The sequence below is a fragment of the Miniopterus natalensis genome, chromosome 4 (assembly GCF_054644295.1).
Source record: "Miniopterus natalensis isolate mMinNat1 chromosome 4, mMinNat1.hap1, whole genome shotgun sequence".
NCBI classification, from domain to species: domain Eukaryota; kingdom Metazoa; phylum Chordata; class Mammalia; order Chiroptera; family Miniopteridae; genus Miniopterus; species Miniopterus natalensis.
The window spans coordinates 75285828-75312403 of NC_142084.1; the positions used below are offsets into that span (position 1 = coordinate 75285828).

At 40.6% G+C, this 26576-nt stretch overlaps 1 protein-coding gene across 3 annotated transcripts; it reads right to left on the reverse strand.

The window, feature by feature from the left end:
• Positions 1 to 26576, reverse strand: ENTPD4 (ectonucleoside triphosphate diphosphohydrolase 4). Of its 3 annotated transcripts, none has more exons than XM_087816861.1 (13): positions 26450 to 26576; positions 20668 to 20771; positions 18683 to 18880; positions 17973 to 18178; positions 14701 to 14851; positions 13877 to 13980; positions 9965 to 10024; positions 9541 to 9695; positions 7751 to 7917; positions 4882 to 5206; positions 3043 to 3128; positions 1951 to 2112; positions 1 to 790 (listed from the first exon to the last, which is right to left on the reverse strand). In XM_087816861.1, the coding sequence occupies exons 2-13, from the start codon at positions 20673 to 20675 to the stop codon at positions 562 to 564; spliced, it is 1851 nt and encodes a 616-aa protein (XP_087672987.1). In that variant the 5' UTR covers positions 20676 to 20771; positions 26450 to 26576; the 3' UTR covers positions 1 to 561. The 3 variants fall into 3 exon arrangements, with proteins under 3 accessions (XP_087672987.1, XP_087672988.1, XP_087672985.1); XM_087816862.1 differs by lacking the exon at positions 26450 to 26576 and adding an exon at positions 20985 to 21421 and having other exon boundaries at positions 9565 to 9695; XM_087816859.1 differs by lacking the exon at positions 26450 to 26576 and adding an exon at positions 20985 to 21421.

A 26576-nucleotide genomic window follows, 5' to 3' on the forward strand; every position in this document is an offset into this window, starting at 1 on the left:
CACACAGCACTCTAGTCATTATTTCACATTTTCCAGGTCTCTTCACTATCAATTTTAAAAATAGTTACCTCCCGGTAACTAGTTTTCTCTATTTTGAATATAAAAGATTTTGATTTTTTAAACCTGCAAAGAAAACATAGTGACAGACCTAAACAATAAATAAAAACTAAACATCATCCTCTTTAGGTTAGAGCTTTCAAGATAGAGGGGCAAAAAGCATTTTAATTTCAGTCAATAGGTTTTTGGGTTTTCCCTCCAATATCAAAGTGCATCTGTTTAAAATGAAACAAAGAAAACTCAAAACGCGCCTTTCGGCAGGTGCGCTCTGCAGCGGAAAGGAAGGGACTCCCCCTCCCTGCTCCTCAACCTAAAGCTGGGCACAACCCAGGGCTAACCGCAGCTCTTCCAGGACAGCAGCTCACAAACAATGGACTCTGTTTTTGTTTCAAGGAACAAAAAGGAGAGGAAAAATGAAACCGAACGGAGACGGAGAGAAGAAACCCTGAGGCAAAAATGGCTTTTCCGCTGGAAAGTCTTCCGGGCACTCCACCCGCCGGCTCCTCACGAGGCGCCCGCGCTCTTCTGGGCCGGAAGTCCCGCCTCCAGCCAGAGCGCCGCGGCCGCGCCGCCGCGGAGCGCGCGCCGGTGGATGCGCCGGAGCCGCAGCAGGTAGAGGAGGATAGCGAGCAGGACCACGAGGAAGCAGCCGGAGAACAGGCAGTGGTTGTACACGAAGGAGAAGCCCCGCCAGTGGGCGTGACTGGCCCGGAAGGCCTCCTGCTGGATATCTCTGCCCACAGGGAAACAAAAAGAGACGGACCAGGTGAGAGGCGCAGGGCGCGGCCGGCCGGGAACGGCTGACCGGGAACAGGCGGGGCGCAGGGGCGAGGCTGGGGCGGGCTCTGCCGGCTGAAGCTAACCCTGCGGCTCGGTTTCTCACCGCTGAAATAAATGTGAGCTAACGTGGCCTAACGGAGGGCACTTGTCAGTATTCACGAGGCAGCATGTGGAAGTGGATTCGTAAGTCTGCAGCAGTTACCATCATCATAATGTGGTTCTAACAAAAATCAGAGAAATTTAGAACTGTGAGGGCTTCCCAATACCTGGAAGCCAATGTGGAGTCAAACCATGTTTCTGCTCAGTAATGCCCACTACTCTCAATTTTTGCAGTTAACCCAGCTACATGTATTGCGTACAGATGCTCAAGGAAATGAAGGGGGGGGAAAACTGAAAAAGTAAGACCCCATTTATTAGTGAGCCCGGGCGCTTATGTGGGGGTCAACTGACAGCCAGTCTGAACCTGAATGGGGAAAAACACCCATCTTTCTTTCATCCATCTCCGGCTGTAATGTAGTATTTCCACTGAACATGAATGTAGCCAACAAACTACTGTAGTCTCAGCATGATTTGATTTTGTTCCTAGTGAACTCAGGTCTTTCACTGGGGTGGTGAAATACCTTAAAATATCGACATGCATCCTACACTGAAATTACAGAAGATACCACTTCTGCTTCCAAGCCTTGTTATTTCATGTGTTAATAAAGAACATAGGCTACTACGTTACAACTTGTTTTCTGTAATATTTTGATAAATATTTTTCAATACAATGGTTTCCTCTGTAACCTATATTAATGTTATGCATTAAAAACGGTATTTTGAGCTGGGCTCCAAGGCCATAAAGGTTAAGAGCCCAAGAACTGACCCTTCTGTGGAGGGCTGGGGAACTGACACTTGAGATAATCAAAGCCTTGTGATGCAGATGATGGGATGGGGGGGGGGGGAGGATTAGAGTGGAGGGAGCAAAGTCAAATTCATTTAGTCTGCAATTCTGCCCAAGGCCAGTGCTAACAAGAGTGCCCCAGACACCAACACACCACAGCTGCCACGATGCATTACAACTGAAGAAAAGCATCTTGTGTTTGACTCTTGTTACCAAATTTACGTCCTTACCTTAAGGGTAAAAAGCGGGTCCTGTAAAGGATTGCTCCAAGGGTCCACTGAACCTCCTTGTCATAAACTTGCAAGGCTGTCTTTAAATTTTTATAGTTGACAGGAAACGAAAAGCCCCTGTGAAACACCTCGAACATCCAGGCAGATTTGAAGCACTGATACCTACAAACACCAAGCACAAACAGAAGGGGGACTGACTCACGTGTCAAAATAAACTGTACACAGAGACGGTCTTCCCTTCTGCCACCCGGAGGCTGCGAAGGCTTCACCAGGCCAGCGCTCTGTGCGGCCAAACCGGCTGCATACATTTCAAGTTTATTTACTTGGTCTATTCTAGCTCCTTGTCCCACAACACACAACAATTTACCTGTCACATCAACCAGCTCATGAAACTTGGTTTCAGGTAATTTAGTACATTGGCATGACAGATTTTTTTCTTTGGCATTTCAAATCTTTTATTCATTCAATAAATTCTGAGCAGGTTTCAACTTCTTAGGACCTCAGTTTCTTTATTATAAAATGAGAAGGGAGGAGGGTCCTTTTCTCTGTTATTCTAAGACTTTAAATATTTATCAGAGGCTTACTTTTTGCAAAGCACTGGGCTAAGCAAGTTAATAAGACATAATAACAAATAATAAGATAGTCAATGCACTTAAATAACTTACAATGAAAGGATTTTTAAAAAGTAACAAGTAACTATAAACAAAGCAGAAATGATAAACACTACAAGAGAGATGTACGGAGTGCTCTGGAGGCCCAGAGGGAAGGCTGGAGTCTGGCTGGAAGGGCAGAGGAAGACTCGAAAGGGAAGCGCCCAACTTGACTCTGATGTCTGGGCAGGACTTCAATAGCCGAACATGAAGAGGGGAATTCCAGGTGGAGAGAACAGCAAAAGTGAGCAAAACTAAGTTTGGAGCAATGTGTGGTTGGGCACAAGTATCTGTCATCGTGTATGAAAGGAGGCCAGGATAGATGAGGAGGAACAGTGACTACAAGGATAAACCTGCAGCTGGGGCCAGGGTGTGGCAAGGCAGGGGCCCTACGGAACCTCAGTTTCCAAAAACACCCTGGGCGTGGTCGTCCATGACTTACTTTAGCCTGTGGAGGTCAGCGTGAGAGGCATACAGTCCTCGGTCAAAGCGCTCTCGTAAGATTGACCACTTTGTTGCACAATAATCCTGAAAGAAATTTTACCCCAAATAAATCATCAGTAAAGGTTTATTAAAAATTGTTTTCATTACAATTTTTTTTCCATTTATCAAATTCATATTCAAAACAACTGTATCCTTTCAATTAGAATAGAAGCTTCACTTATATGTGTGCACCAAGCAGATAAGACATACAACCACTCAGTGAATACTACTGATTAGCAGAATGCTCACTCTTTGTCTTAAAATCCTGTCAGTTATCGTCAAAGAGAATTTCGCTGCCCACAACCAACCTTTCCAAAATGGCTTAGTCTCTCCCTCCAGGACTGCATGGGACAGACATAAACCTTTGGAAAAGTGAAGTGGTACTTAGCTAGTTCACACTGAGTAGCTATGTCCGTGGCTACACGGCACGAGGTTCTGGGAACACAGAGATGATACAAAAAGACTGTCTTTAAGACAGGGAAAGAGGCGCCACCTTTTCTTGAAGTTGATTGTAATCTTATTAATAGCTAACATTTATTGAGCACTGTGTAAAGTACCTTTCCTGAATGTAACACTTAAAATGACTCAACATGGCTACTATTCTAACCTCTATTTAAAAGATGAAGAAACAGGCTCAGAGAAGTTGAGAAACTTGCAACAGGGAATATGGAGAACAGCACTCAGCCTGAAGTGAGGGTAAGGACAGGCATTTCAGGCACATGAAACACCATGAACAAGATGGGAAGTAGCACAGACATGAGGGAAAACAAACAGCTGTCTGGCACGATCACAGTATAAAAAGCTAGGTGGGGAGATGACGCTATAGGGTGCGGATGATAGGCTAAGGGATTTGAAGTTTATCCTGGAAGGAAAAGCGGCAGCAGATTTTAAATAGGAGGGCAGGTGACTGCACTTGTGTTTTGACAGAACACTCTGGGAATTGCTGGAAGGTGAATGATGGAGGAAGACCAGATATAAGACCAACTGGGAGGCTCCTGCAATAGTGCAGTGACTGACAGAGGCCTGGACTAGGACAACACTAGGACAGAGCACAGGGAGGGGTTTGAGAAATATCTATGACATCAGGTAATGTGCTTGATTATAAGGGGGTGTCCAGCCAGGGATGAACAAGTGACAGGAGGAAGTCTATAATTCCTGTATTTTCTGGGAGGGGGACTGGATGGTTAGTGATGCTGTTAACTGAGATCATAACAGGGACAGAGCAGGGAGGAAATGGTAGGTGTATTTGGAGTTGTGAGATACAGCAGGCACTGGGTGGGGGTCAGGACTACAGTCTCTTCTTGAGAGATAGCAGCAAATCATGAGCATGGATGAGACTATCCAAGAACTTGAGGGTCAGGCCAAGAATGCAAGTTTGGAATCACTCAGGTTTAAGGGGTATGAAGGGGGGAACCTTTGAAAGAGTCTAAGAAACTGTCAGAAAGGCAGGGCGACCAAGAAAACAGAAGTCCTGGAAGGCTTTGAGGAGCACCATGCGATAATAATTCCATTATTACACACCAGTGTAAAGGGCTGCAGTCTGGGTGCCACTGATGACTAGTTCATGGAGTAGGAGGCAGAAGTCAGCTCACAGTGAATTCCTTGCTCTTGCAGCGAATACTCTCTCACCCAACCAAGGGAACAGGGTTCCCAACGTGCTACCTGAGAACCTCCCAGCCTCCACCTTGCTCTTCTCTTGACCTGGGTCTGAGCCTCTAATCGTAAAGGGAGGACATGACCCACCACTGTCTACACCCGTCTCTCAAAGCACACAGAAGACATTTTATTTGAAGGTTACCTTTGCAGCTTTAGTAAATGCAACCGCATTGTAGTCTCCTCCCATTCGTAACACATCCTCAGTGCAATAGTAGAATTCAGAAAAACCGTAGAACTCGCTGTTCTGGAAGTGAATCGGGGGCTGGTAGACCCCATTGAGGGAAGTCTGCGTCTCATTTGTTTTGTTCATGAAAGGCTGGAGAGTTTCCCGACACAGGTCGAAGTCTCCTGTTCCCCGCAGGTACATGGTCTGCCCATTTTGCTGGATTTCATCTTTAATGTCTAGGGGTAAGCAGGGGTCCAGGTATGGTGTATCAGGAGCTAGACCAGTCGGCTTCCCCAGGAGCCTACGGGATAAAGAGAAACTTTATCATGAGACTGACAAAAACCTGTTCCAAAGTGGCTCTAAGTCAGTGCCTCTCAGTGTGTTCTGTGGAACACGAGCCCTGCAAAGACTTCTATGGAACACAGAGGTTCCAGGATAATTAGGTTAGGAAACAACACACTTGAGCTCCACCTGGAGATTCATGATACACACTTTTGTACGGCAGACACCTTAACAGAGTCCAGTGAAACAACTACCTGGTCAGGTGACCCAATGTCTTTCGGTCCCTGCACACAGACTGGTGTCCTCACTGCTCGGTGCTCGTGGTAAGCTCCTCCCACTCCTATGCTCACTACTGTCACATGCCCACCAACTGTGTTGTTCCCAGACCCATTTTTGCCACTAGCATTTGTGATTTTTATTATATAAAGATGAAATATGACTGAAAAAAAGTAACAAGTGAAAATGTGTCCTTTGAAATCTATGTTAGTTATCTTAGAAAAATATGATCAAGTCGAGTTTGACAGAAAACTGCTGTCAAATTAGGTGTTAGCAAGATTTTAAAAGAATTTAGAAAAAGGAGTAAAAATCTAGATGGATATGGTATCAAATTCTTCACAAATGTCTTTAAGTCCTTGGTGTTCTTTAAAGAAAGCCAAAATGATATGAAGTTCAGTGAGGGTAGAGCATGCCAGAGAAATGATGGACGTGGCTGTAAAAAATACTTTAGTCCAGAGCAAAAGACTGGCAAATAAACACGTTAAAACAAAATGCTTGAGATTTGATTCTAATTTTTATGATTCTCCACTTTAATTGATTTTTAAAAAATTAACTACTGATCCCAACTACTGCAGATAACAGCATGTCTATTGTATTACTTTGCTCACTGGACTGTACTATACTCACTAAACTTCCCAGTGACACTTCCAGGCATGAAGATCTGTCATCCTGCTATGTACACTTACTGTCAGGCACCTGAGAAACAGGGAAGAGCTCCCAACACTGGAGTTGTGTTAGTGTTTAATAACATGAAATCACAGGGACCTAAAAGGTGTTTAACCAGTAGGAGAGTACCTGATTCAACATTCTGTGACTGACAGTAAGTCAAGTGCTTGCTTAGTACTCAACTGACAAGTTGTTTATGCCTAAGATCAGGAGAACTCAAAATGCACTTGAATGTAATAAATTAAGGTCTTTGCTACTAATTAAAAACATTTAATTAAAAAAGCAATCACTACTAATGGCAAAAAGATAAATATGAATTTCAAAGCTTAATTCATAACATGTCAAAAGTGGTGACTACTATTTATAATTATTATAAAGTCTAAGACTAGTCAAATGTATACTTCACTCTACTGTTTTTAGTTGCCTGCCCTATATCTAAATTAAGAAGCACCACTCAATTGTCCATTCTACAAGTTTGTTGACATTAAACCAATTAGTAAAAAATTAGAGTTGCAGAAGAAGGCATTTTTCCAAAATTCTGATTCAAATATCACTTATAAAATATTCCTATTCTAGGACTTCTGTAAAAATAATTATACCAAAATGTGCTATATAATATACTACTTTAGGAAGTAAACCATGGGACTGCCAATCTTTTAACAACACTATTCAATTAATGTCTGGAGCAGACAAAGGACAAGTTTTCACTGCTTTTGTATTCACATATGTGGTTTTCTGGAAAATGTGGTACCAAATGGCTTACTTCTTGGTCTTCCTTAAAGTTCAGGCTTCCATAGGTTTAAGATTAAATTGATCAAGGAAATTATACTATCATTTATCTCTATGAATTAGAATCCCCCCCTCAAAATTGTCTCATCAAAGAAAAGTAAACGAAATAGTAACTAATAGGATATTTTACTTAATTCCACATCAGATATTTTTATCCATCCAAATGGCTTTTCTGTTTTAATGGACTAATTTCAAATAAATAACTGTTATATACTTTAACTTATAAAATCAATTTAAACTGAGAGAGTGTTGCTTTTATTTGTTTTATATATTTTCTACACCAGAATTCTTCATAAACTCATTTTTAAGTTCCACTGATATGTTTAAAACCAATAACTGACTTCTAGATCATTTCTTTCTCCTGCATAACTTCCTTCACTATCTGCTGAATAACTGCATAGGCTGTTTTTCCAGAACATCCCATAATTCAGTTTTATCACCAGTGACATCTTATCACACTTCCCACAGGCTCCAGGACATCTGCTGTGGCCCAGGTGCTGAATTTCCCAAGGGCTCTGCAATCTGGAATGCATTACGAATGCATTACCCAGGGCTCAAAACTACTGTAATTGCCTGATAGTGAAATTTCTAATCCATCAGGGGAGGTGTAGGTCTGAGGAACAGCAAGGCTCCTTTGGAGCCTGGTGGAATGTAGGGCTGAAGGCAGGACCCTGGTGTCCTCTCACTTCCTCTCCCAGCTCAGCTGGCAGGGGAATAAAAGCTAACAGTGCTGACAGGCTTCTGCTTACCGAGGCCTCTGCTTTGCCTGAATATGTTTTTCAGGAGAGACCTGGATTTGAACGTGACTGCTGAGCCATGAAAAGTGCTTTACCTGTTCTTCTGAACCGTGTTGGCAAATATCTTGTCTTCATATCTCTGTCGAGCAGCGTTACCACCAAACCCAAGAAATGTGGCCACATAGACTCGGTACACATGCTCAGTCTGGTGAACATCACATCCAAGGTTAAATTCAGCCAGCAAATTCTTAGCTACTTCTTCCTGACGACGTAAAGATAACAAATTTTTAATATTTTAAGCAATACAAAAACAATTACCTTCTTTAAAAAGAAGGATCTAAAAAATCCTCATCTAAATGGAGTGAAGATTTCTGCTTCTGTATTCCCTTCTAAGCATCCCTCCTAAGTCAATGTGACAATTCTGACTTAAGAAATTTCATCTGTGGTATTATTTCACCCTCTGTGGTATTATTACAACTTTTTGAAAAAGGAAGTTAGCAATATAGTTCATATCTGCTAACCTAGTAAATCTATTTATGGAATCCTATGCTTTCAAAATAATCCTGAACATTGAAAAGTCTCTATACACAAAGATGTCCTTTGCAATCCTGGGACAGAATCCTGTAAGCTGGATGTCATTTGAATATACAACTCCTAGGAGGGTTTATAATTTATGCTAATCAAGTTTATGGAGGGTCATACTTATGTGCTGTTAAATAAGGACACAACTGCATAAACAGTAAGACTGTAACAACCATATTTTTAAAAACTATAAATAGGGAAAAAAGAATGAAGGGAAACACCACCAAAATGCTAACAATGATTTCTTCAGATGATGCATCCAAAGGAAATTTTTAATCCTGATTTTTCAGTATTTTTTCCAAGCTTGCTGTAAATGTATTTTAACTTTATTTTGAAGGGAATGACATGACTTTTTACAGAGTATAACAGTTTCTGAAGGCATGTCTAGGTGGGAAGTAGGAAACATACACTGTAATATTTGAATTTACAAAGCATTTTCCTAAAGAGATTAATAAATGTATCACTTATTGGGCGAACACTAGGCGCCCAGCAATGCGTTAGATATATTATACGCACTATTTCATCTAAACCTGGTAGTAACTCTATGTTAGAGGCACTTGCATTCACATTTATAGATGGAAACCAGCTCAGAGAAGTTAAGGTCACACAAGGACAGGATGGCGCTGCAGCCTAGGCCTGTCCAGTACACTCTTTCTTAACTACGAAGCTACGCTGGGGGACAGTGGAAGACAGGCTTTGCTATTAATTTACAGTCGAATGGAAACAGGGTGATAAGGACATGTAGCAATTCAGGAATATATCTGGAAATCCTTCTGCTGCTCTCCACACAAAGCCACCATCCTCCTGGGAAACTGCAGTGACAGTGAGCACTGCAGGAATGGAGAAAAGGCAGCAAACCCAAGTTCAGAAATGCGGAAGCAGAGGATACAAACCTCAGTCCTTTCCACAAAAGTCGAAAGCTATCTGAGCCATTAAAAAAATATTTTCCCCAATGATAACTTAAGAAATCTGATGCTATTCTATGTAAGTTTTATAATCCCTGATGAGAAAAGAAGTTACTGAAGAGAAAGTATAAACAAAACTCAAGCATGTAACTGACAGGTATACCGAAGAAAAACTCCATGTAAGTTCAGAAAACAAACCAGCAGATTCAATGAACAAACACAAACGGCTTAGGGGAGGTTTGCCTTGGCTTCCTCCTGTCTCCTTTCTCCTGGGTTGAGAAGAGGTACCTCGGCAAGCACAGTAAAGATGTGTTCAGACTCAGAAAACAAAACAAAAATGGATGGAGACATGTTAAATGAAACCAAATCAAAAGAAGGAAATTTGTACAGATAATAACCTGCTGTGAGGAGGCAAAGCTTACAGTTTTGGGGACTTCGTATGCTATCTGAGTTGACACGCCTCCCATGTCGAGAATACCGGCAGTTCTTTTACGGAGAATGGCTTCACTGCTCTGACTACCAGGAATGTTAACTTCCACCACTGCCTGGTCATCTGCAAAGAATGAGAAATACCCATTGGAGCAGAACAAAGCCAGACAACTGGATCTTTGCAAGTCCTCTTGCTCTCAAGGTACGTTTCAAGCATTTTTGGGCAGACCCAGCCGCCTCTTCCCAACTGAAATTGAGCTGTGTGAACAGCCTTCTCTCACTCTATCCTACACACTTGCTGTGTCATAAAACTTACCTCCTTTTTATCCATTAGACTAAATAGAAAAGCCCTGATTTCTGGTTCGATACATTAGTTGAAAACATGACACTTACCATCTTCAATGTGCTCAAATCGTCCAAGGACAAAATTAATGCCAATCCAAGCGTACACACCTATTGACATTGCACAGGGTAAAGATAAGAACAGAGTTTTAGGATATTCTGTATAACTCTGATCAATGCTGTTTGTGCAAACATCTTATTTATTTTACTCCCTGACAACTTGTGAAAATACCATCTGAAATAACACATTTCTGCTGATGTATTTTATCTTTTCCTAGTTGATTTCCAAGAAATCTCTACTTAAAAAATTTAGTTTCATATCATTTACATAGGTTGAAAATGTAATTCCCTAGGGGCTGGGTTTCCTTAGAAATCTATAGGTTGTTTTCAAATACTGGCATTTTTACTTTTTATGAAGTCAAACCTACCAATTGCAAGGTTGTACAAACAAGTTAACTGACTCTTCCACTTCCTCTATCCCTCACTTTCACTCATTTGCAACATCCGACTCTTTTTACATTTCCTACATCCAATCTTTACCCATTTTCATTACCATCTTGATTAAGCTGTTAAAGAGATCTACTCTTCCTACCCCTACTCTTCCACTCCAACCCACTTCTTTGTCTCTTCTTACCCTTTTTGTCTAGAAGTCTGTTTTGTCTGATGTAAGTATGGCTACACCCACCTTCTTTTGGTTTCTGTTTGCTGGGAACACCGCCTTCCATCCTTTCACTTTGAGCCTATATGTGTCTTTAGAACTGAAACGAGTCTCCTATAGGCAGCATGTAGTTGGGTCTTTTTTATTTCTTAATACATCTAGACGCTCTGTGCCTTTTGAGTGGCGAGTTCAAACTATTTTCGTTTAAGGTGACTACTGATGATGTAAGGATTTACTACTGCATTTCATCTTTTGCCGTCTGCTTATTTTGTCTCTCCACTGTTCCCTTATCCTTCTGTTCCTGTTCACCTTTGTAAGTTAGTTGTTTTCCATGGTCATTTGCTCAGTCTCCCGTTTCTGTTTTGTTTTGTAGCTCTGCTCTAGATTTTTGCTTTGTGGTTACCATAGAGTTTACATAAAACATCTCATAAATATAATAGTCCTTTTTTGTTGACCGCAAATTTATCTTCATTTGCTTATAAAGGTTCCATCTTTTTACCCCTTCCCCTTTTATATTTTTCATGTTACCAATTATCTCTCTTTATGCTGTGAATTTGTTACTCAACTATAGTAGAGTACTGGTTACTTTTAATTCTTTCCTTTAACTTTGATGCTATAATTGTTTGATAGACTATTCTAAAAAAGTTACAATTTTCTAATACTATTTTTCACCTTAACCAGAGTTTTGTGTACTTTTGTCTTTTCATTTCAGCCTGAAGAGCTCCTTTCAACATTTCTCATAAGGCAGGTCTGGTGGCTGGTGAAGTCCCTCAGCTTTTGTCTGGGAAAGCCTACATTTGTCCTTCATATCTGAAGGATAACTTTGCCGGATTAAGTAATCTTGACTGGCAATTTTTCTCTCAGTACTCTGAATAGATCATCCACTCTTTCCTGGCCCCTAAAGTTTCTGCTGAGAAACCTGCTGATAGCCTAATGGGAGTTCCTTTGTAGATTACGATCTTTCCCACCCCCCCCGGATGCCTTTAAAATTCTTTATCATTGATTTCTGGCAGTTTTAATATAATGTATCTTGCAGAAGGTCTTTTTGTGTTGAGATAATAGGGTGTTCTACTAGATTTGTACACTTGTACATGCAGTTCATTCCCTAGATTTGGGAAGTTCTCAGTTATTATTTATTTAAATACACTCTCCACTCCTTTTTCCCTCTCCTCTGGTGTACCCATTAATCTTACGTTAGCTCTTCTAATGGAATCTATAGTTCTCGTAGGATTCCTTCACTTTTAAAAACTCTTAGTTCTCTCTCCTCTTCCACCTGGTACATTTTTGTATTCCCATCCTCGAGCTCACTTACTCTCTCCCCCCTCTGATATGGTTTTCCCAAGGTGTCATTCATCTCATTTATTGAGTTCAGCTCTAGAATTGGTTTCTTTTTTCAGAATTTTAGTCTCTTTGGTAAAGTACTTCTTTCTGTTCATTAATTTTATTCCTGAGTTCACTTCATTGCCTTTCAGAGTTTTCTTGTAGCTTGTTGAATTTCTTCATAATAGCTTTTTAAATTCTTTATCAATTAGATCACAATAGTCCCTATCTTTGGGTTCAGTTACTAGAAAACTGTCATTTTCTTTTTGTGATACAGTGTTACCATAGTGTTTGATGAAAAGTGCCTCTGGTGAGCATTTCAAGTAGTGAATACCTTTCTTATTTAGGTAAAGCTTGGTTTATTTTGATTCTGACCATTTAAGAGGTTTCTAAGTAGGAGGCTTTCTTTTACTTTCCAGAAGGTGGCGCTATAGCACAAGTTTTTGCTTTCTCTTACCAGAGCTGAGTAGGTTGGGAGCTGCTCATAAAACAAAAAAAAGGTGGGGGGTGGGGAAAGGGTGGCCACAGAGTTAGCGGAGGTGTGTGCTTAGCACCTGGTGCTTTGGGTGTGTCCACAGACCAAAGAGGGGTATCTTCGAGTGGGGGTATCCCAGATGTCCGTGGGTGGTCCTCTTGCAAGAACACTGGGGCAGACTGCAAGGAGCTGCATTCCTTCAGTTTTCTTTGCCTTCTTCCCCTTCCCTTCCCCCAGTCACTGTGATGTCTTCTCAGAGACAACAGGTTCCTCCAGCTGCCTCATGCATGGCCAGGTGGATCCCACTCATCACCTCCACCCTCCACCTCCCTGCCAGAAAGGTTGTCCTGGCCTGCTGCCACCCCTGCCACTACTCGCCTGGCTCTGCATTCTTTGGCCTCCTCTAAGAGTCAATCCACCCACTTCTGGGTAAACAGACGAGTAGATCCCTCAGGTGCCCTGGTGTGCTGTGCAGAGGTGCTTTGTGTGTGTGTGTGTTGTTTTGATGTCTGATTATAAATCAAAGGGGAGAGAAAAAAGGAATGACTCGTGTCACCATGATGATGTCACCAACACCTGTCCAACTTTTACTATTATTAATACCTTTCAAAAGGGCCATAATACAAACTAAGTTATTTTTGTTCCTCCAACTATAGTGTTCTTTCAACCCGTGTTGACTCAATTTCTTCTGCCTGGAATGTGCTTCCTACCCCTCTCTCAGAGCCCTACCCATACCATGGTCTGACATGCTGTAACTACCTTGCCAGGCACAGTTCAAATGTCATTTTCTCCATGATGCCCTTAGTCCCCATAGCTAGAAAAAAAAATTCTCCCTCCTTCCAATTTCCATGATACTTTTTCCTTACCTTCCTTATGGTACCTAAAACTGTACCTCACATAACAGTTAACTGTGTACCTCCCTTGCCTCTAAACATAACAATGGCAATATCTGAATTTCACACAATTCTGTATTCTCTACAGCGTCTTTCGCAGAGGAGATATTTGCTAAAATGATAGATGATTCTGAAATAAATGTTTTTTTGATCTCCACTTCTAACAAGCTATTACCCCAATAATGTCATTAACTCATCATTTAATTCTCAAAAGAATCATGTCTTTGAAAACAGAACTAATATTTTCTCAGTGTATCAAAGTCAAGAATAATTTCCCCTTCTTAGAAAATCAATAGAAGGCTCCAATAGCTCAGTAATTATCGTAATTCCAGAAAGCTGTTTATCTTAAACAAGGAGCACAGAACTTGCCTATCAAAATGATTCCAAAATTTGTGTGGTGAAGATAAACTAAGTTATTTTTTTAATGGCTTAATGTTTGGATAATAAAGGCCAGCCATGTAAGAAACTAATTTTGCCATTTAAAAATTACAACAGTTCAAGGTTATGGTTTTCCAAATTTTAAGATATTAGGAGTAATTTAATAAAGTATACACGGGGAAATGGAGGATTTAAAGCAACAGTTTCCTAAATTTCAAGGTGAAGACCAGTATACCAACCTTCTTGTTTCCCTGAAATTACTTCTGCATGAGAGTCTGAAAACAGGAAGTCAAAATGCACGGGGATGTCAGTCAGAAGGTCTTCCAGGATGGCTTTCTGCTGGCTGTAAGGCAATCCAAAAACATACATATCAAAACATGAGATACTCAATTTTTGTTTTAAAAGAGGAAAACCCCCCACTATGCCTCTGGTATATCCTATATAAAGTTTAAAACCAAAACAATTCATTGAAGATTGTTTATTTTAGGAAGAAATTTTCAAGAGTTGTGTGAATTATGTGATTCCTAGATATAAAACTACAAATAGTTAAACCAATAAAATAGAAAATTAGTTTTGTGGGTTTTTAAAAAAATATCTTAATTGATTTCAGAGAGAGAGAGAGAGGGAGGGAGAGAGAGAAACATCAATGATGAGAGTCATTGGTTGGCTGCCTCCTGCACACCCCCGAATGGGGATCGAGCCCGCAGCCCCGGCATGTGCCCTGACCCAGAATCAAGCCGAGATCCCCTGGATCCTGGGTCGATGCTCAGCCTCTGAGCCATGCTGGCTGGGCTGGAAAATCAGTTTTTTAATGACAACTTTATAATTTGCTATTTACAGTCATAAACAAATATATTAGAAGATATTTGGTGAGTTCTAGCTAAGGAAATAGTTCTGGCATTATTCCAGATTTGAAAAGAGAATTGTGAATCTCTTCCTTTTGCGGACAGCGATGGGAGAGGGTGAGGAGGAGAAGGAACAGGAAGGAAAAGAGGAGGAAAATAAACCCTGCCCCGCCCTGCCCCACCCCTACCGCCTGGCCTTCCCTCCTGCGCAGGATCACCTTTCCGGAAGGATTCTCATTCCTGCAGTGCAAAGAATGTAGAGAGGGGTCTCTTTGTGTTTTGCCCGTGGCACATGCTCTGCAGCAAAGTTCAAGAGCGGAGAAATGTAATCACTGACTTTCTCTGGAGAGGTAGCAAATTCTGAAATGCCTACAGGAAAAAACACCTCTGTTAACAGCAGATATTTTAGTTAATAAGTTATACTTCTTCAATGTGGCTAATTTGAGAGAAATTCAGTCTATACACCGTACTCTCCTACTTTTTTCCTATCCTCTGGCAACACCTTTCACAGTCTCTATTCTCACTCATCCAAAAAAAAAATCACAGACCTAATTGAGCATCTATTATGCACCAGACACTTGGAGTTGATTACACGAGCTCGTCCTGGCCCTTGGGAAACACACTCCCACTTTCCTCACTCCCATGGTTATCATCACCAGCAGATTTATCAGATCTCTTCCCCAATCTGCAGATCAGTATGTGGTAACTGCCCATTGAACAAGGCAATATGCTTGTCCTCACTGCCCCATCATAACTCAACATATATAAATGTGAACTCAACATCCACTATAAACCTGCTCTTACTGCCTGTTACCCACCTCAGCGACCACTATCACTAGCTATCCAGTGGCCCAGCTAGTATCCCGAATAAAATCCCTCACCCTCACCCCAACATGTGTTCTGGGTTTCATCGATTGCTTCTCCTTGGTTCCTCTCACATTTTTTCACTTCTCTTCATCTCTTCTAAATACCCGCCGCCTACACATCCTACTGTCCAGCCTTGAAATTCACCCACCATTCCCTCTGCAAAAAGTAACTTTTCCTGGCTTAAAATCCTTTGGGGTTCCTCAGTGCCCTCCAGATGAAGCTCAACTGTGGAATGGTATAACCTGCCCTGCATACTCACCCATCCTGTCTCTTCCCACATTCCTTCCGTTTGGCTTCAACTATACTGAGTAAAGTTTCTACACCATACTCTGGCTTTATGGCCCCTGTACCCCACCAGTAGTAGCTGTCCCTTTAATTTCCTCGTACCCACTTCCCCCCTCTTTTTGTCTGGCTAACTCCTCATTCCCTGAGCTGCTTCCTCTACAGAAGTCTTCCCAGCAGAACCTGGAGATGGGCACTCTCTACATTCTATGCTTACCCCAACCTCTAGTCGTAGCATTCATTACCTTAGCAAAATTACCTGTTTACTTCCTGTATGTCTCATTCAACAGGAAGTTTCTCAAGGACACAAACTGTCTTGTTCAAATTTGTAGTCTCAGCATTAACACAGTGCCTAGCAAATAGTAGGTGCTCAGGAAACATTTGCTGAATGAGTACATAAGTAAATGAATATTTCTAACTGCCACTGAGCCTACAATATTAAAGATGAGGGGAATTTTAGAAATCCAAAATTTCCTTATTTCACAGACTAGCAAATTGTGGACCCAGAAAGATTAATTTGTCAAAGCAATCAGCAAAAACCAGACTAAAAGCCCGTGTTTTTGACTCCACGTACAATACTATTTCAATGGACATCAAGCCCCAAACTACCCAGAATCTATTAAGGAAATTTCTAGAGGGTTGCTGTAATGCTATACACGAGAGACCATGCTTCAGGACAGAGAAGAGCCATAGAAAGGTTCCTGATTGTCCACTTCAAGCACTTCTTGCAGCATCAGAGAGAACCAGTTAAGCCTCGTTTTAATGAGATTCTGGCGCCTGTCCTGGGATGCTGTCATAGCTGTCCCTCTCCCAAAGGGACACTGTAAGGTGCGAAAGTTTTTGTCTCATTCCACCAGAGCAGTTTAACCACGGATGGGACCTAGCATGCAGAGCTAGTGGAAATGCAAAGTGCTTTAGAGAGTTTGTTTTTGAAATCCTAGTGAATTTTTTATTTGAGCAGTATTACGTTAACCCTGAAAACGTTTCTAGATCAGGGATATGTAAAAATGTCAGGAGTGGGAAAATAGAAAAGTAAAATTAAAAAGTCATCCACTAAGACTTAAAGAAAAAATGCTTTGTTAATGAAAATGTACTCTGATATCAAAATAATGCTGTACAAGAGACTCAGATTAAGTTCCCTCTCTTTATCCTGAAAAATGAAGTAGAGATTTTGAATTTTCTGAGCACTATGCTGGTGTCCAGCTGCCCAAACATCAGGGAACAACAGCCTGCTGGGGCTGCCTGCAGGAGGAAGCGCGGTCTGCATTAGTCAGTGAAGAATGAGGAAGGCTCAAGGGGTCCGCAGTCTATGGGTTAGGGACAGCTTTATGAGGACAAGTATCCTAGTACACTGACACGGAAGCTCCCTCCCCGGCCAGGCAGCTCTGTTGGTTAGAGCGTCATCCCGATACACCAAGGCTACAGGTTCCATCCCTGATCAAGGCACATATAAGCAGCAACCAATGCATGCATAAGTAAGTGGAACAACAAACCGATGGCTCGCTCTCTCTCAAATCAATAAAAAGGTTAAAAAACAAAACGAAACTGGAGCTCCTCTTCACTTGTTCTTTAAACAGGAGATAAGTTATGATCATTTTTATCAACATTCTCTAATATTTAAAAAAATTAATTCCTTGGATTGTCTGCATTTAATATTTTACTATCTAACACATTTGGCAAGATGAAATTAAAGTACTGAATCTCTAAGATCTATTGTTCAATGTTTTAAATCAGTGATTATCAACTGTCAAGACATAAAAGGCTATTTTGAGGTACTCCTGACACCTTCTATTCCTAATGCTATTGAAGAAGGGCACTGCCCATGGAAATGATGTGGATACAGAAAAAGGTTGAGAATTACTGATTTAAATTCTCTAACGGGGAAAGCACATTCCAATGTTTCTATAACACACTGACTTAGAAATTACATATCTTTAAAAACTGGACATAGCCATGGCCAGTGTGGCTAAGTGGTGAGAGTGTCAACCTAAGAACTGAAGGGTGGAGAGTTCAATTCTCAGTCAAGGGCATGTACCTGGGTAGCAGGTTCGATTCCCAGCTTCAGTAGGGGAGGCAACCAATCGATGTGTCTCTCACATAGATGTTTCTCTCTCTCTCTCTCTCTCTCTCTCTCTCTCTCTCTCCCCCCCTCCCTCCCTCCTATCCCCCCTTTCACTCTCTGAAAAAGCAATGGAAAAAATATCCTCAGGTGAGGATTAACAAAAAAATAAAACAGAGATCAATTAGGTCCTGCTATGAGAGAAAAGAAAAAAATGTGAAACATTACAGAGTATGAAAGGACAGAACGTGGTTATCAGTTAGGTATTTATCATTTACATACCTGGTTTTATTTTCATAACCACCGGCTTTCGGTTTTTATCCCTCATTTGTCTGATATCCAACAGATCATGAGGATTGCCATTATGTCTGGGCCAGCAATAGACAAATATTCGAGAGCCACTGCTGCCACAGTCCACCACGATCCCATAGTTCACATTAGGGTTATTGGTGTCTGTAGCTTCAATGTCAGTAACTCGTGCCAAGTACCTTGTTTAGAAAAACAAACATATACTTTTGAGACAGAGAAGATCATCCTAAGCCTAAAAGAGTAAATGCAATAAACACCAAGTCAGTGATTTCTAAGTGCAGTTGCACCAATATAACATTTTTACAACTGCCAAAATAATCAGTCAAAAGAAAACAAAACAAGTGACAGTAATAAAGATAATCTAAATCAGATACACACCCATCATTCCTTTAGAAAAGTTCAAACAAGTTCTGAAAAGCAAAACGACTTCCAAACTATCAACATTAACTAAAAATCAGCTTAAAAGATATCACAGGAGAAGCTTATGTTAAATCCTCTTATGATGTGGATCTGCTGGTTAATGACTAAACAGTTTCAGACAGTTTAATTTTTCATGCCATGCTGTACTAAGCATCTGTTTCCCACAGCCACAGGCTCCTAACATTCCACCTAATCCCAAAGTCCTGAAGCCATGAAATGAAGGTGTGGCATCCCATCTAGAAGATAAATGTTTTTTCTCTTACCTTTGAAACTTTTTGTCTCTGGATAGTCGCCCATATTTATTTCGGATTATGACAACAGAGAAGTATAAAAGTGAAACAGCAGCAGCCAGAATACTAATAACAATAATTTGGCGTAAGTTGGTATTCAAAATTCGAGGACATCCCACTGGAGAAATGCTAAAATGCCAGGAAGCAGGAAAAAGACAGGAGATGCCAATTCTGAAATTCCAAAAAACAGATTTTAAAGCAATCTGCTCCAAAGAGGCCTCCCTTCATCTAAACTGCTCCAAAGCAAGACGTTCAGTTTGAGGTGCCCCTACTTCCCTGCTAGGAGGTACCTGTATACCAGCATCTTCCATATTGCTACTTAGCTACATAACTCATTACAGTCATGCGCTGCGTAACGATGTTTCAGTCAACGATGGACTGCAGTTATGACAGTAGTCCCATAAGATGATACTGAAGCTGAAAGATTCCAATCACCTAGTGACATCATATTGCAACAACACATTCCTCATATGTTTGTGGTGATACTGGTGTAAAGACCTACTGTGCTGCCAGTCATATAAAAGTGAAGCACATACAATTATGTACAGGACATAATACTTAATAATGATAATAAATAAATATGATAATAAATGTTACTGGTTTATGTATTTACTATACTACTTTTATCCTAACTTTAGAGTGTACTCTTTCTACTTATTAAAAAAGTTTGCTGTAAAACAGTATCCCATGTTATGCGGACAGCAGTTTATTGCATTTCTTGATGACATCATTTTTTCTTGTGCATGATTTAATCTTGTGTTGTTTTGTACAGTAACATGCTGTGCAGGCTTGTAGTCTAGGAGCAAAAGGCTATAGTTTATAACCTAAGTACACAGTAGGCTCTGCCATCTAGGTTTGTGTAAGCGCACTCTGCACAATGAAGAAATTGCCTAAAGATGCATTTCTTACAGAGTATCCTTGTAATTAAGTGGCACATGACTGTATTATAAAATTATATGAATGAAAATTAAGCCCTGATGGTTATGACACTTCTGCATTTTCCCCCTTTCTTGAGGGAATTATGCAGATTATATATTTATATCCTGCTTTGTTCCAAAAAATTAGAGATGGCTTGGAAGAGTAAGTTCATTAGCATAAACATATAAATCTATAATAAAATCAGATTTAAGGGTGAAGAAACCAAAAGACAATTTAGTACATAGGAATGCAAGTACTAAGATAGGCCTTGAAAGGTGGACGAGCATTCTCGTGGCCAATAACATTACCCATTAGATTAGAAACATATAAATATCTTAAAAGGAGTAAGATTTTCTTAACACTGAATTCCAAGGCAAATGTCTCCCTGATGATTAAGAAAATAGTATCTTTAACAATATCCCCATAACAAAGTCAGTAAATGAGTTACGTATGTACTGTGTTTTTGGAAATATTCCTGAAACATTTTTGCAAATACACACTTTTTGTCTCAGTTTATGTCAGGAATGTGAGACTTCATTAGGCTTAAAAAAAATAAAGTCTCACTTTAGGATAAATTTTACTGTTTTACAGTTAATTTCTATACTCTTCCCTTTAAAGAGTGCTTCATGGACTCACAGAAGGGGGAGGTATCCTACTAACCCAATAGAAATTTCCATTTGTAGTTTCCTGTCTCCATGTGGGTTCTTGGCCCAGACCATGGAATTATTATCCCCTCCCCACACCTCCAAGGCTTAGAGACAGTTATCCTGTGCTTAATGCAACCCCTTGCAGACTCCAACACACATGCCCTTTATGATAAACTAAATTCACTCCTGCAGAATCCACCTGGCATTATCACCTTCTTTCTGTGACAGGTGCCCAATGGGGCCCTGAAAGAAGAAAGGTATAAAATAGAAGTGTAGCACAACTTTGAAGACTTTTTACTTGGGATTTAGATTTTTTTCTCCCCCTCTCAAAACCTGTTTCTATGGCACCAAAATCTCAGGTTTCCATTGCAGTGATTAGGCACCATCACTCACCTCCCCATACTGACGGGTCATAGGTCAGGCAATGTTCTGGGGTCAGTCCTCAACCACCATTACAGAAACAATGAGATCCTCCTGGAGTCAGAAGCTTCCTGTTACTGGAAGTAAGAAAAATCACAAAATTGGCACAATCCAAGAAACGTCTATGTTCTTTATCAACTGTGTGTTTAAATCCCACCACACACAATCTGGTACATGATCCTTGCACTGCAGCTGTTAAGAAGGGTTTATTTTGAGCATGTAGCTTCTGCATTAGCACCGATCTAGTCCCTATCTCTCTAGTCGTATCTCCTGACAAGAGAGGTATGTACCTTATGCTCCGGCCATCTTAAACACAAGCTGCAAGTCACTGAAATGTCCTGCATTCCTCTGCATTTATAGAATGACTTTTTTTGTCCGTCACTGACGTTCCTATGTAATCCTCATGACACAAATCAAACATGATTCCTCTGTGAGGACTTCCCTAATCCTCGTATCTCCAGAGTACTTGCTCATCACAGTAGTGGGCTGCAGTATTACACTTGTGGCTGGCTGACTTTCTCATCACATGGCAAGACCCTCATTGGCTGGGAGAGTCACTTATTCTTCTGTTTCTCCAGTGACAGTGCCTATCACACAAGTGATGAACAACCACTGTTTGTTTCACGGATGGCTGGGAATGGGAGATACAAAAATGAATCAGACATGGATCCAGCCCTTAGATTTATAATGCAGTAGAGGGGAAAACACACACACACACACACACACACACACACTATAGAGGGGAACACACACACACACACACAATAGAGGGGAACACACACACACACACACACACACACTATAGAGGGGAACACACACACACACACACACTATAGAGGGGAACACACACACACACACAATAGAGGGGAACACACACACACACACACACACACACTATAGAGGGGAACACACACACACACACACACACAGTATTAGTAAGGCCTACCTGACAAAGGGGACAAATCACTAATTAGTTCAGGTTTTAATATAATGTCTACATTATACCATAGACCCAAAACTTACGACAAACAATACTTGTGATTTACAAGTTTACACAAAAAGGGAAAATCTGTCAGTTACCTAGGTATTTAAACGAATTTTAACGTTTTCATAAAGTAACTACCTTTTAGCATTTGACTACAGTGAGATTACTTCATTATAACTTTATTAGAACTCCAATGGCTCAAAGATTTAAATATTTAAAATATCCATTAAAATGCAAGATGAAAACGTAGGCAATTATTTACACAATCTTGGAATGGGTAAGGGTTTTCTATAATGATATTAGTTTGCCAAAACCATAAATGAAAGAAAATACATCTACACATGAGTCTAAAACTTCTGAATGTTTAAAAATAAAAATCCTTTCCCAAATACACATAGCTTGGGAAAATTACTTGTAACATACATGACAAAAGGTAAATATCCCTTACATATAAAAAGTTCACAAAATAAATACATAAGAGAAACACTGGAACAAATGAGCAAGGATAATTGTAAATTAATATAATAAGCAGCTAGACCTTCTTGATCTATCCAGAAGAGGATAGTTATTTGTAAAAATAACTTCATTACTACTTAGCGAAATAAAAATTATTAAAAATAAGACTTTACCACTATCAGACTGGCAGAAATGAAAGTCTGAGGATACTTTGCTAACAAAGGGGAGGAGAAAAGGTCATGAATACTGCTGGGGAGAATCTAAATAGGTACTAATCTTCTGGGGGCATACTGATAACAGGTATTACAATTTTTAATATGCTTACCTTCTGTACAACCTATCACATAACCTATCACACTTCCAGAAACTCATCCTTAGAAAATAACAGGGTAAAACTAAAATATGTATCAAGATGTTCATCATAGTACTGTGTATAACAGCAAAACATTGCTTCTAAATTAATGTGTATTATAGAGCCTGGATTAAATTAAACATGGTCCATTTATGCAACAGAATACAATGTGACTATTAAAGGTGGTCATGCAGATTTATATTTATTGACATGGAAAAGATGTCCATGATATATTAAGTGAAAAAAATTTCCCCATGCATAACAGGGGGCAAAATGGAAGGAGAGAAACCAAAATGTTAATAGTGGTTAGTATTTTTGACTAGTGAGATAAATCTTTATTTTCTTCCCTAGTCTTACCTATATTTCTTAAAAGGCATATGCTAATTTTATCATCAGAAGAAACAAAAGAACTATTTTCAACAAGCTATCTTTGACTGATATCTTCAGTTTCCAGCATCAAATCCTCTTCTGGATAGATCAAGAAAGCCTAGCTTACAAACTCTTCATGACATAGGAATTCCGATCTGAATATTTTTTTGTGATAGTTGAACTAAAAAAAAAAAGAATGCTTTAGTTAACAGCCTAAAGTCAAGGTCCTTTGGGGAAGGAAGGTCTTTAATGATTCAGTGATGATAAGAACTACAAAGTGATATGAAGGGCACTGAGGAGTAACAAACCTAACTCTAGATGTCAAGATGTTTGCAGACTGGTTACAGAGAAAACACTAATACCCAGGAAATAATCAAGAGTATAACAGAAGGTAAAGTTAAATTATTTGGACTAACAGAGTTCAGAGAAGAGCACAAGGAACACTGGTAAATAAGGACAGCTTCCTGAAGGTTAGAGGCCAACTTTGGATGGGGGAGAACAGATAATACATTTCAAAAGATAAGATGCAGTGTTGGAATGATCACAGCAAACTTAGCAAACGTTATTTAATCTGGTGTTTGTCTTAGGACTTTTTTTTTGAGATGTGAGCATTTCGGCAAAAAGGATAGATACTTCTGTAAATTACAAAACTTGTATTTAAAGACAGAGAGAAAATAGAACAGCTTATAAGTTGCTGAAGTAATTACTTTTATTTAGGACAAAAGTATGGCTGAATATTACCCAGCAGTCAATGATATGGTAATTTGATCTTAAAATGTAAACTCCTATTGTATTTGCAGCTAAGAATCTTGGCACCAAAGTTTAGGGAGGCAAAGTCTTACTAACATTACATAAAAATCCCATGTTTTCAAAAGGCCTAAATTATGTTAGGCCTATTATCAGAGAGATGCACTAACTGCAGTATGATTTCAGCTAGTGCAGCCCTCCTTAGCCGAATACTCTTTAGTAGAGTAAAGCCCATCTTTCTCACTGAAGAAAACAATATAAATCAACTGTAAAGTGAAATGGTTCCTGTGGTAAAAAATGAATGATGCAATAAAAAGGATATTGGCAAATTCTCAAATCATATGCAAACAAAAATCATAGACAAATGAGACTCTGGAAGAGCTAGACCTCTGAGTAAGAAAAGGTAAGATGACAGGAAGGGTGCTTTAAAAAGGAATGATATGAATATTGAAGGTTACAAGGGGACCTTGAAAAATCAAAAGGGCCCACAAACACTTAGGTGGGATTTTATAAGAAATAACTGTCTTTCTGAGAGTGACAGGCGAAGGTAAAGTGGCACTCTGTGGCACTCGGTTATAGGAAAAATACATGAAAACAACTTGATTCATTGTTTTAAGAAGAAAGCACATAGTTGCATTATGATCTACATTTTCTTTAATATTTATTTTTAAATTTAAAATTTTATTTTACAACATCAAGTCCAAATGAAACCTCTTCCTCTCACTATTCATTTGCAAAATTCAGGTCTCCATTTTAAGAGATCTTTTTTTGGTTACACTTTTTCTGAATCACCTCTGCAGTTTCCCAAATCTGCAACTCTGATTTTCCTCAAGTTCCAATTCCATATCCTGAGCTTACTGATGCCTGTTACCGCAAACTCATTTAGTCTAAGCCTGCAGTGATAACCTTTTGGCACAAACTAATATCACCTTCCAAGTTCTCTAGGTCTAAGAGGGGCATCACCGTTGACTGGAGTCACCTGGTTATTAACTTTGATTCCCACTTATCTGTGTGCTATCAATTCCTCAAAAAAAATCCACACATCAAAAATGACCACAGCTTTGTTTGGAATCTAAAGAACAAAATGAACTGATGAACAAAATAGACCCAGTGACACAGAAGCATGGAACAGACTGAGGAAACTCAAGGGAAGGCACCGGTGGCTGGGTGGGGAGAGATTAACTAAAGAACTTATAAGCATGTATGCATAACCCATGGACACACACAATAGTGTGGTGAAGACTGCGGGTGGGGGGTAGAAGGGGTGAATGGAGAAAAAAAGACGACATCTGTAATACTTTCAACAATAAAGATAAACTAAACAAAAAATGACCACAGAACACATTACAAGACAGATCTCTAGGCAGGTCACCCATCTTCTGCTTTCACTGTGAACACCACCCTTCCAAAACAACTCTTTGTAAAACACTACTTTCAAAATATGACCAGCTCAAGAACCTTCTGGAGCCTATGGGGTCAACAGCGACTTTTCCTCAACTGATCCCATCTCATTTCACCAATCTGTTCTCTTCTCGGCCCCAGGTAACACCTTTCTGCTCTAGTGAAGTGGGTCTCTTCCCTCCCACACAAGCTGTTCTCATTCTAGCCCTGGGCCTTTCTTTACTAATGTCACTTCCTCCTAATATGTCCTGCTCTCAACATTATACTTCCTTCAAGGCACAGGTCAGTATTTTTCTTTGCAAATATTTAAACTGTTATGCTTTCTAATGTTTTCCCACATTCTAAATCTTTGTTCATTTTTTAAAACATGCTGAATATGTAGGAAATAAACATTAATATAAATAAATATATAAATCCTCAGATGCACTTTCTTTGTCTCTTCTTTCTAGATTGTATACAAGGGTTGAGATCATGCATTTCTACTAGGGCTAGAAGAATGTAAACCACAAATTCAGTAAGCAACAGATACAAGTGATAAATCAGTGTTAAGGTAAACACAGAAATAAACTTCTTATACGAACTACTATTTCATTCTATAATTCTGCTCATGCGCCAAACAATGAACAAACCTGATACAAAGACAAGATAATGTCAAATATAAGATAACACAGAATATGATTCTTTTAAGTCTCTTCAAAGCTGGAAAATTAAGTATTATCATTACACAAGGCAGGACAGGCAAAACTGCAAAGTGAAATTAAACTAGGGATTTGAGCCGCTAATGTAGAGTTCTGTAATAACCTCTAGTTTGTCTTTTAGCACGGAAGCTGCTGAATTGTAAAGCATCTCTTTGCTTTCCTAAGAGTGAAAAATGCTCTGCACCAGTGTTCATACAACTGGGTTCTGGGACATCACAGTCTCTAGGGTAAGAGAACTGTTCCTTTAAAAGGTGTCTGTGCATTACTCAAGCCTAAGGAACACTGCTCTCACCAAGACTTCATTGCCCAATCGGTTCCATTTTTTTCAAGGATGAAATTTAGCAGAAGCAAAGCAAAGCAGAAACGATGCTGCACGTGTAAACGTTAGGATAAGGCGCCAGGCGAGAACCCCGGGTCCTCGGCGCGGCAGCCCTTCTCCCCGGCCAGCTCCCTCCCCAGTGCGGGCCAGGTCCGCCCACACTACGTGTAAAAGGGAAAAGACAGCGCGGTCACCCGAGCCGGCGCGACAGCACGACCGCCAGGCTTCCCCTCCCAGGGCTGGGGGAGAGCACCTGCCGCCCAGAGTCACGGGCGCTGACGGCCCGGGCGCCCGGACGGGGCCGCGGGGCCGGGCGGCGGGGGCGGCGATGGACGCGGGGAAGACAGACAGCAGAGGGCTCGCCCCCGGTCCCCGACGGTCCAACGGTCGCCGCCCTCCCGACGTCCGCGCCGGGAAGGCCGCCTCACCTGTTCTGCAGGGCCTGACTCGGCGGCCGGGGCTCCCAGGGGCGGGGAGCCGTGAGCCGAGCGCATCACGGCCGCCACGGAGAGGCGGCAGCGGCTACGCGGCAGCGGCTTCCCGGGGGCTCCGCTC

Bases quoted from the DNA above. Each gene is read 5' to 3' on its own strand.
- ENTPD4 (XM_087816861.1), bottom strand. The intron at 5,207-7,750 runs GTAAAGCACTTT...TTTATCCCGTAG, and splicing joins AACACGGTTCAGAAGAACAG to GCTCCTGGGGAAGCCGACTG. The intron at 2,113-3,042 runs GTAAGTCATGGA...TGGTGTTTGTAG, and splicing joins GCTGACCTCCACAGGCTAAA to GTATCAGTGCTTCAAATCTG.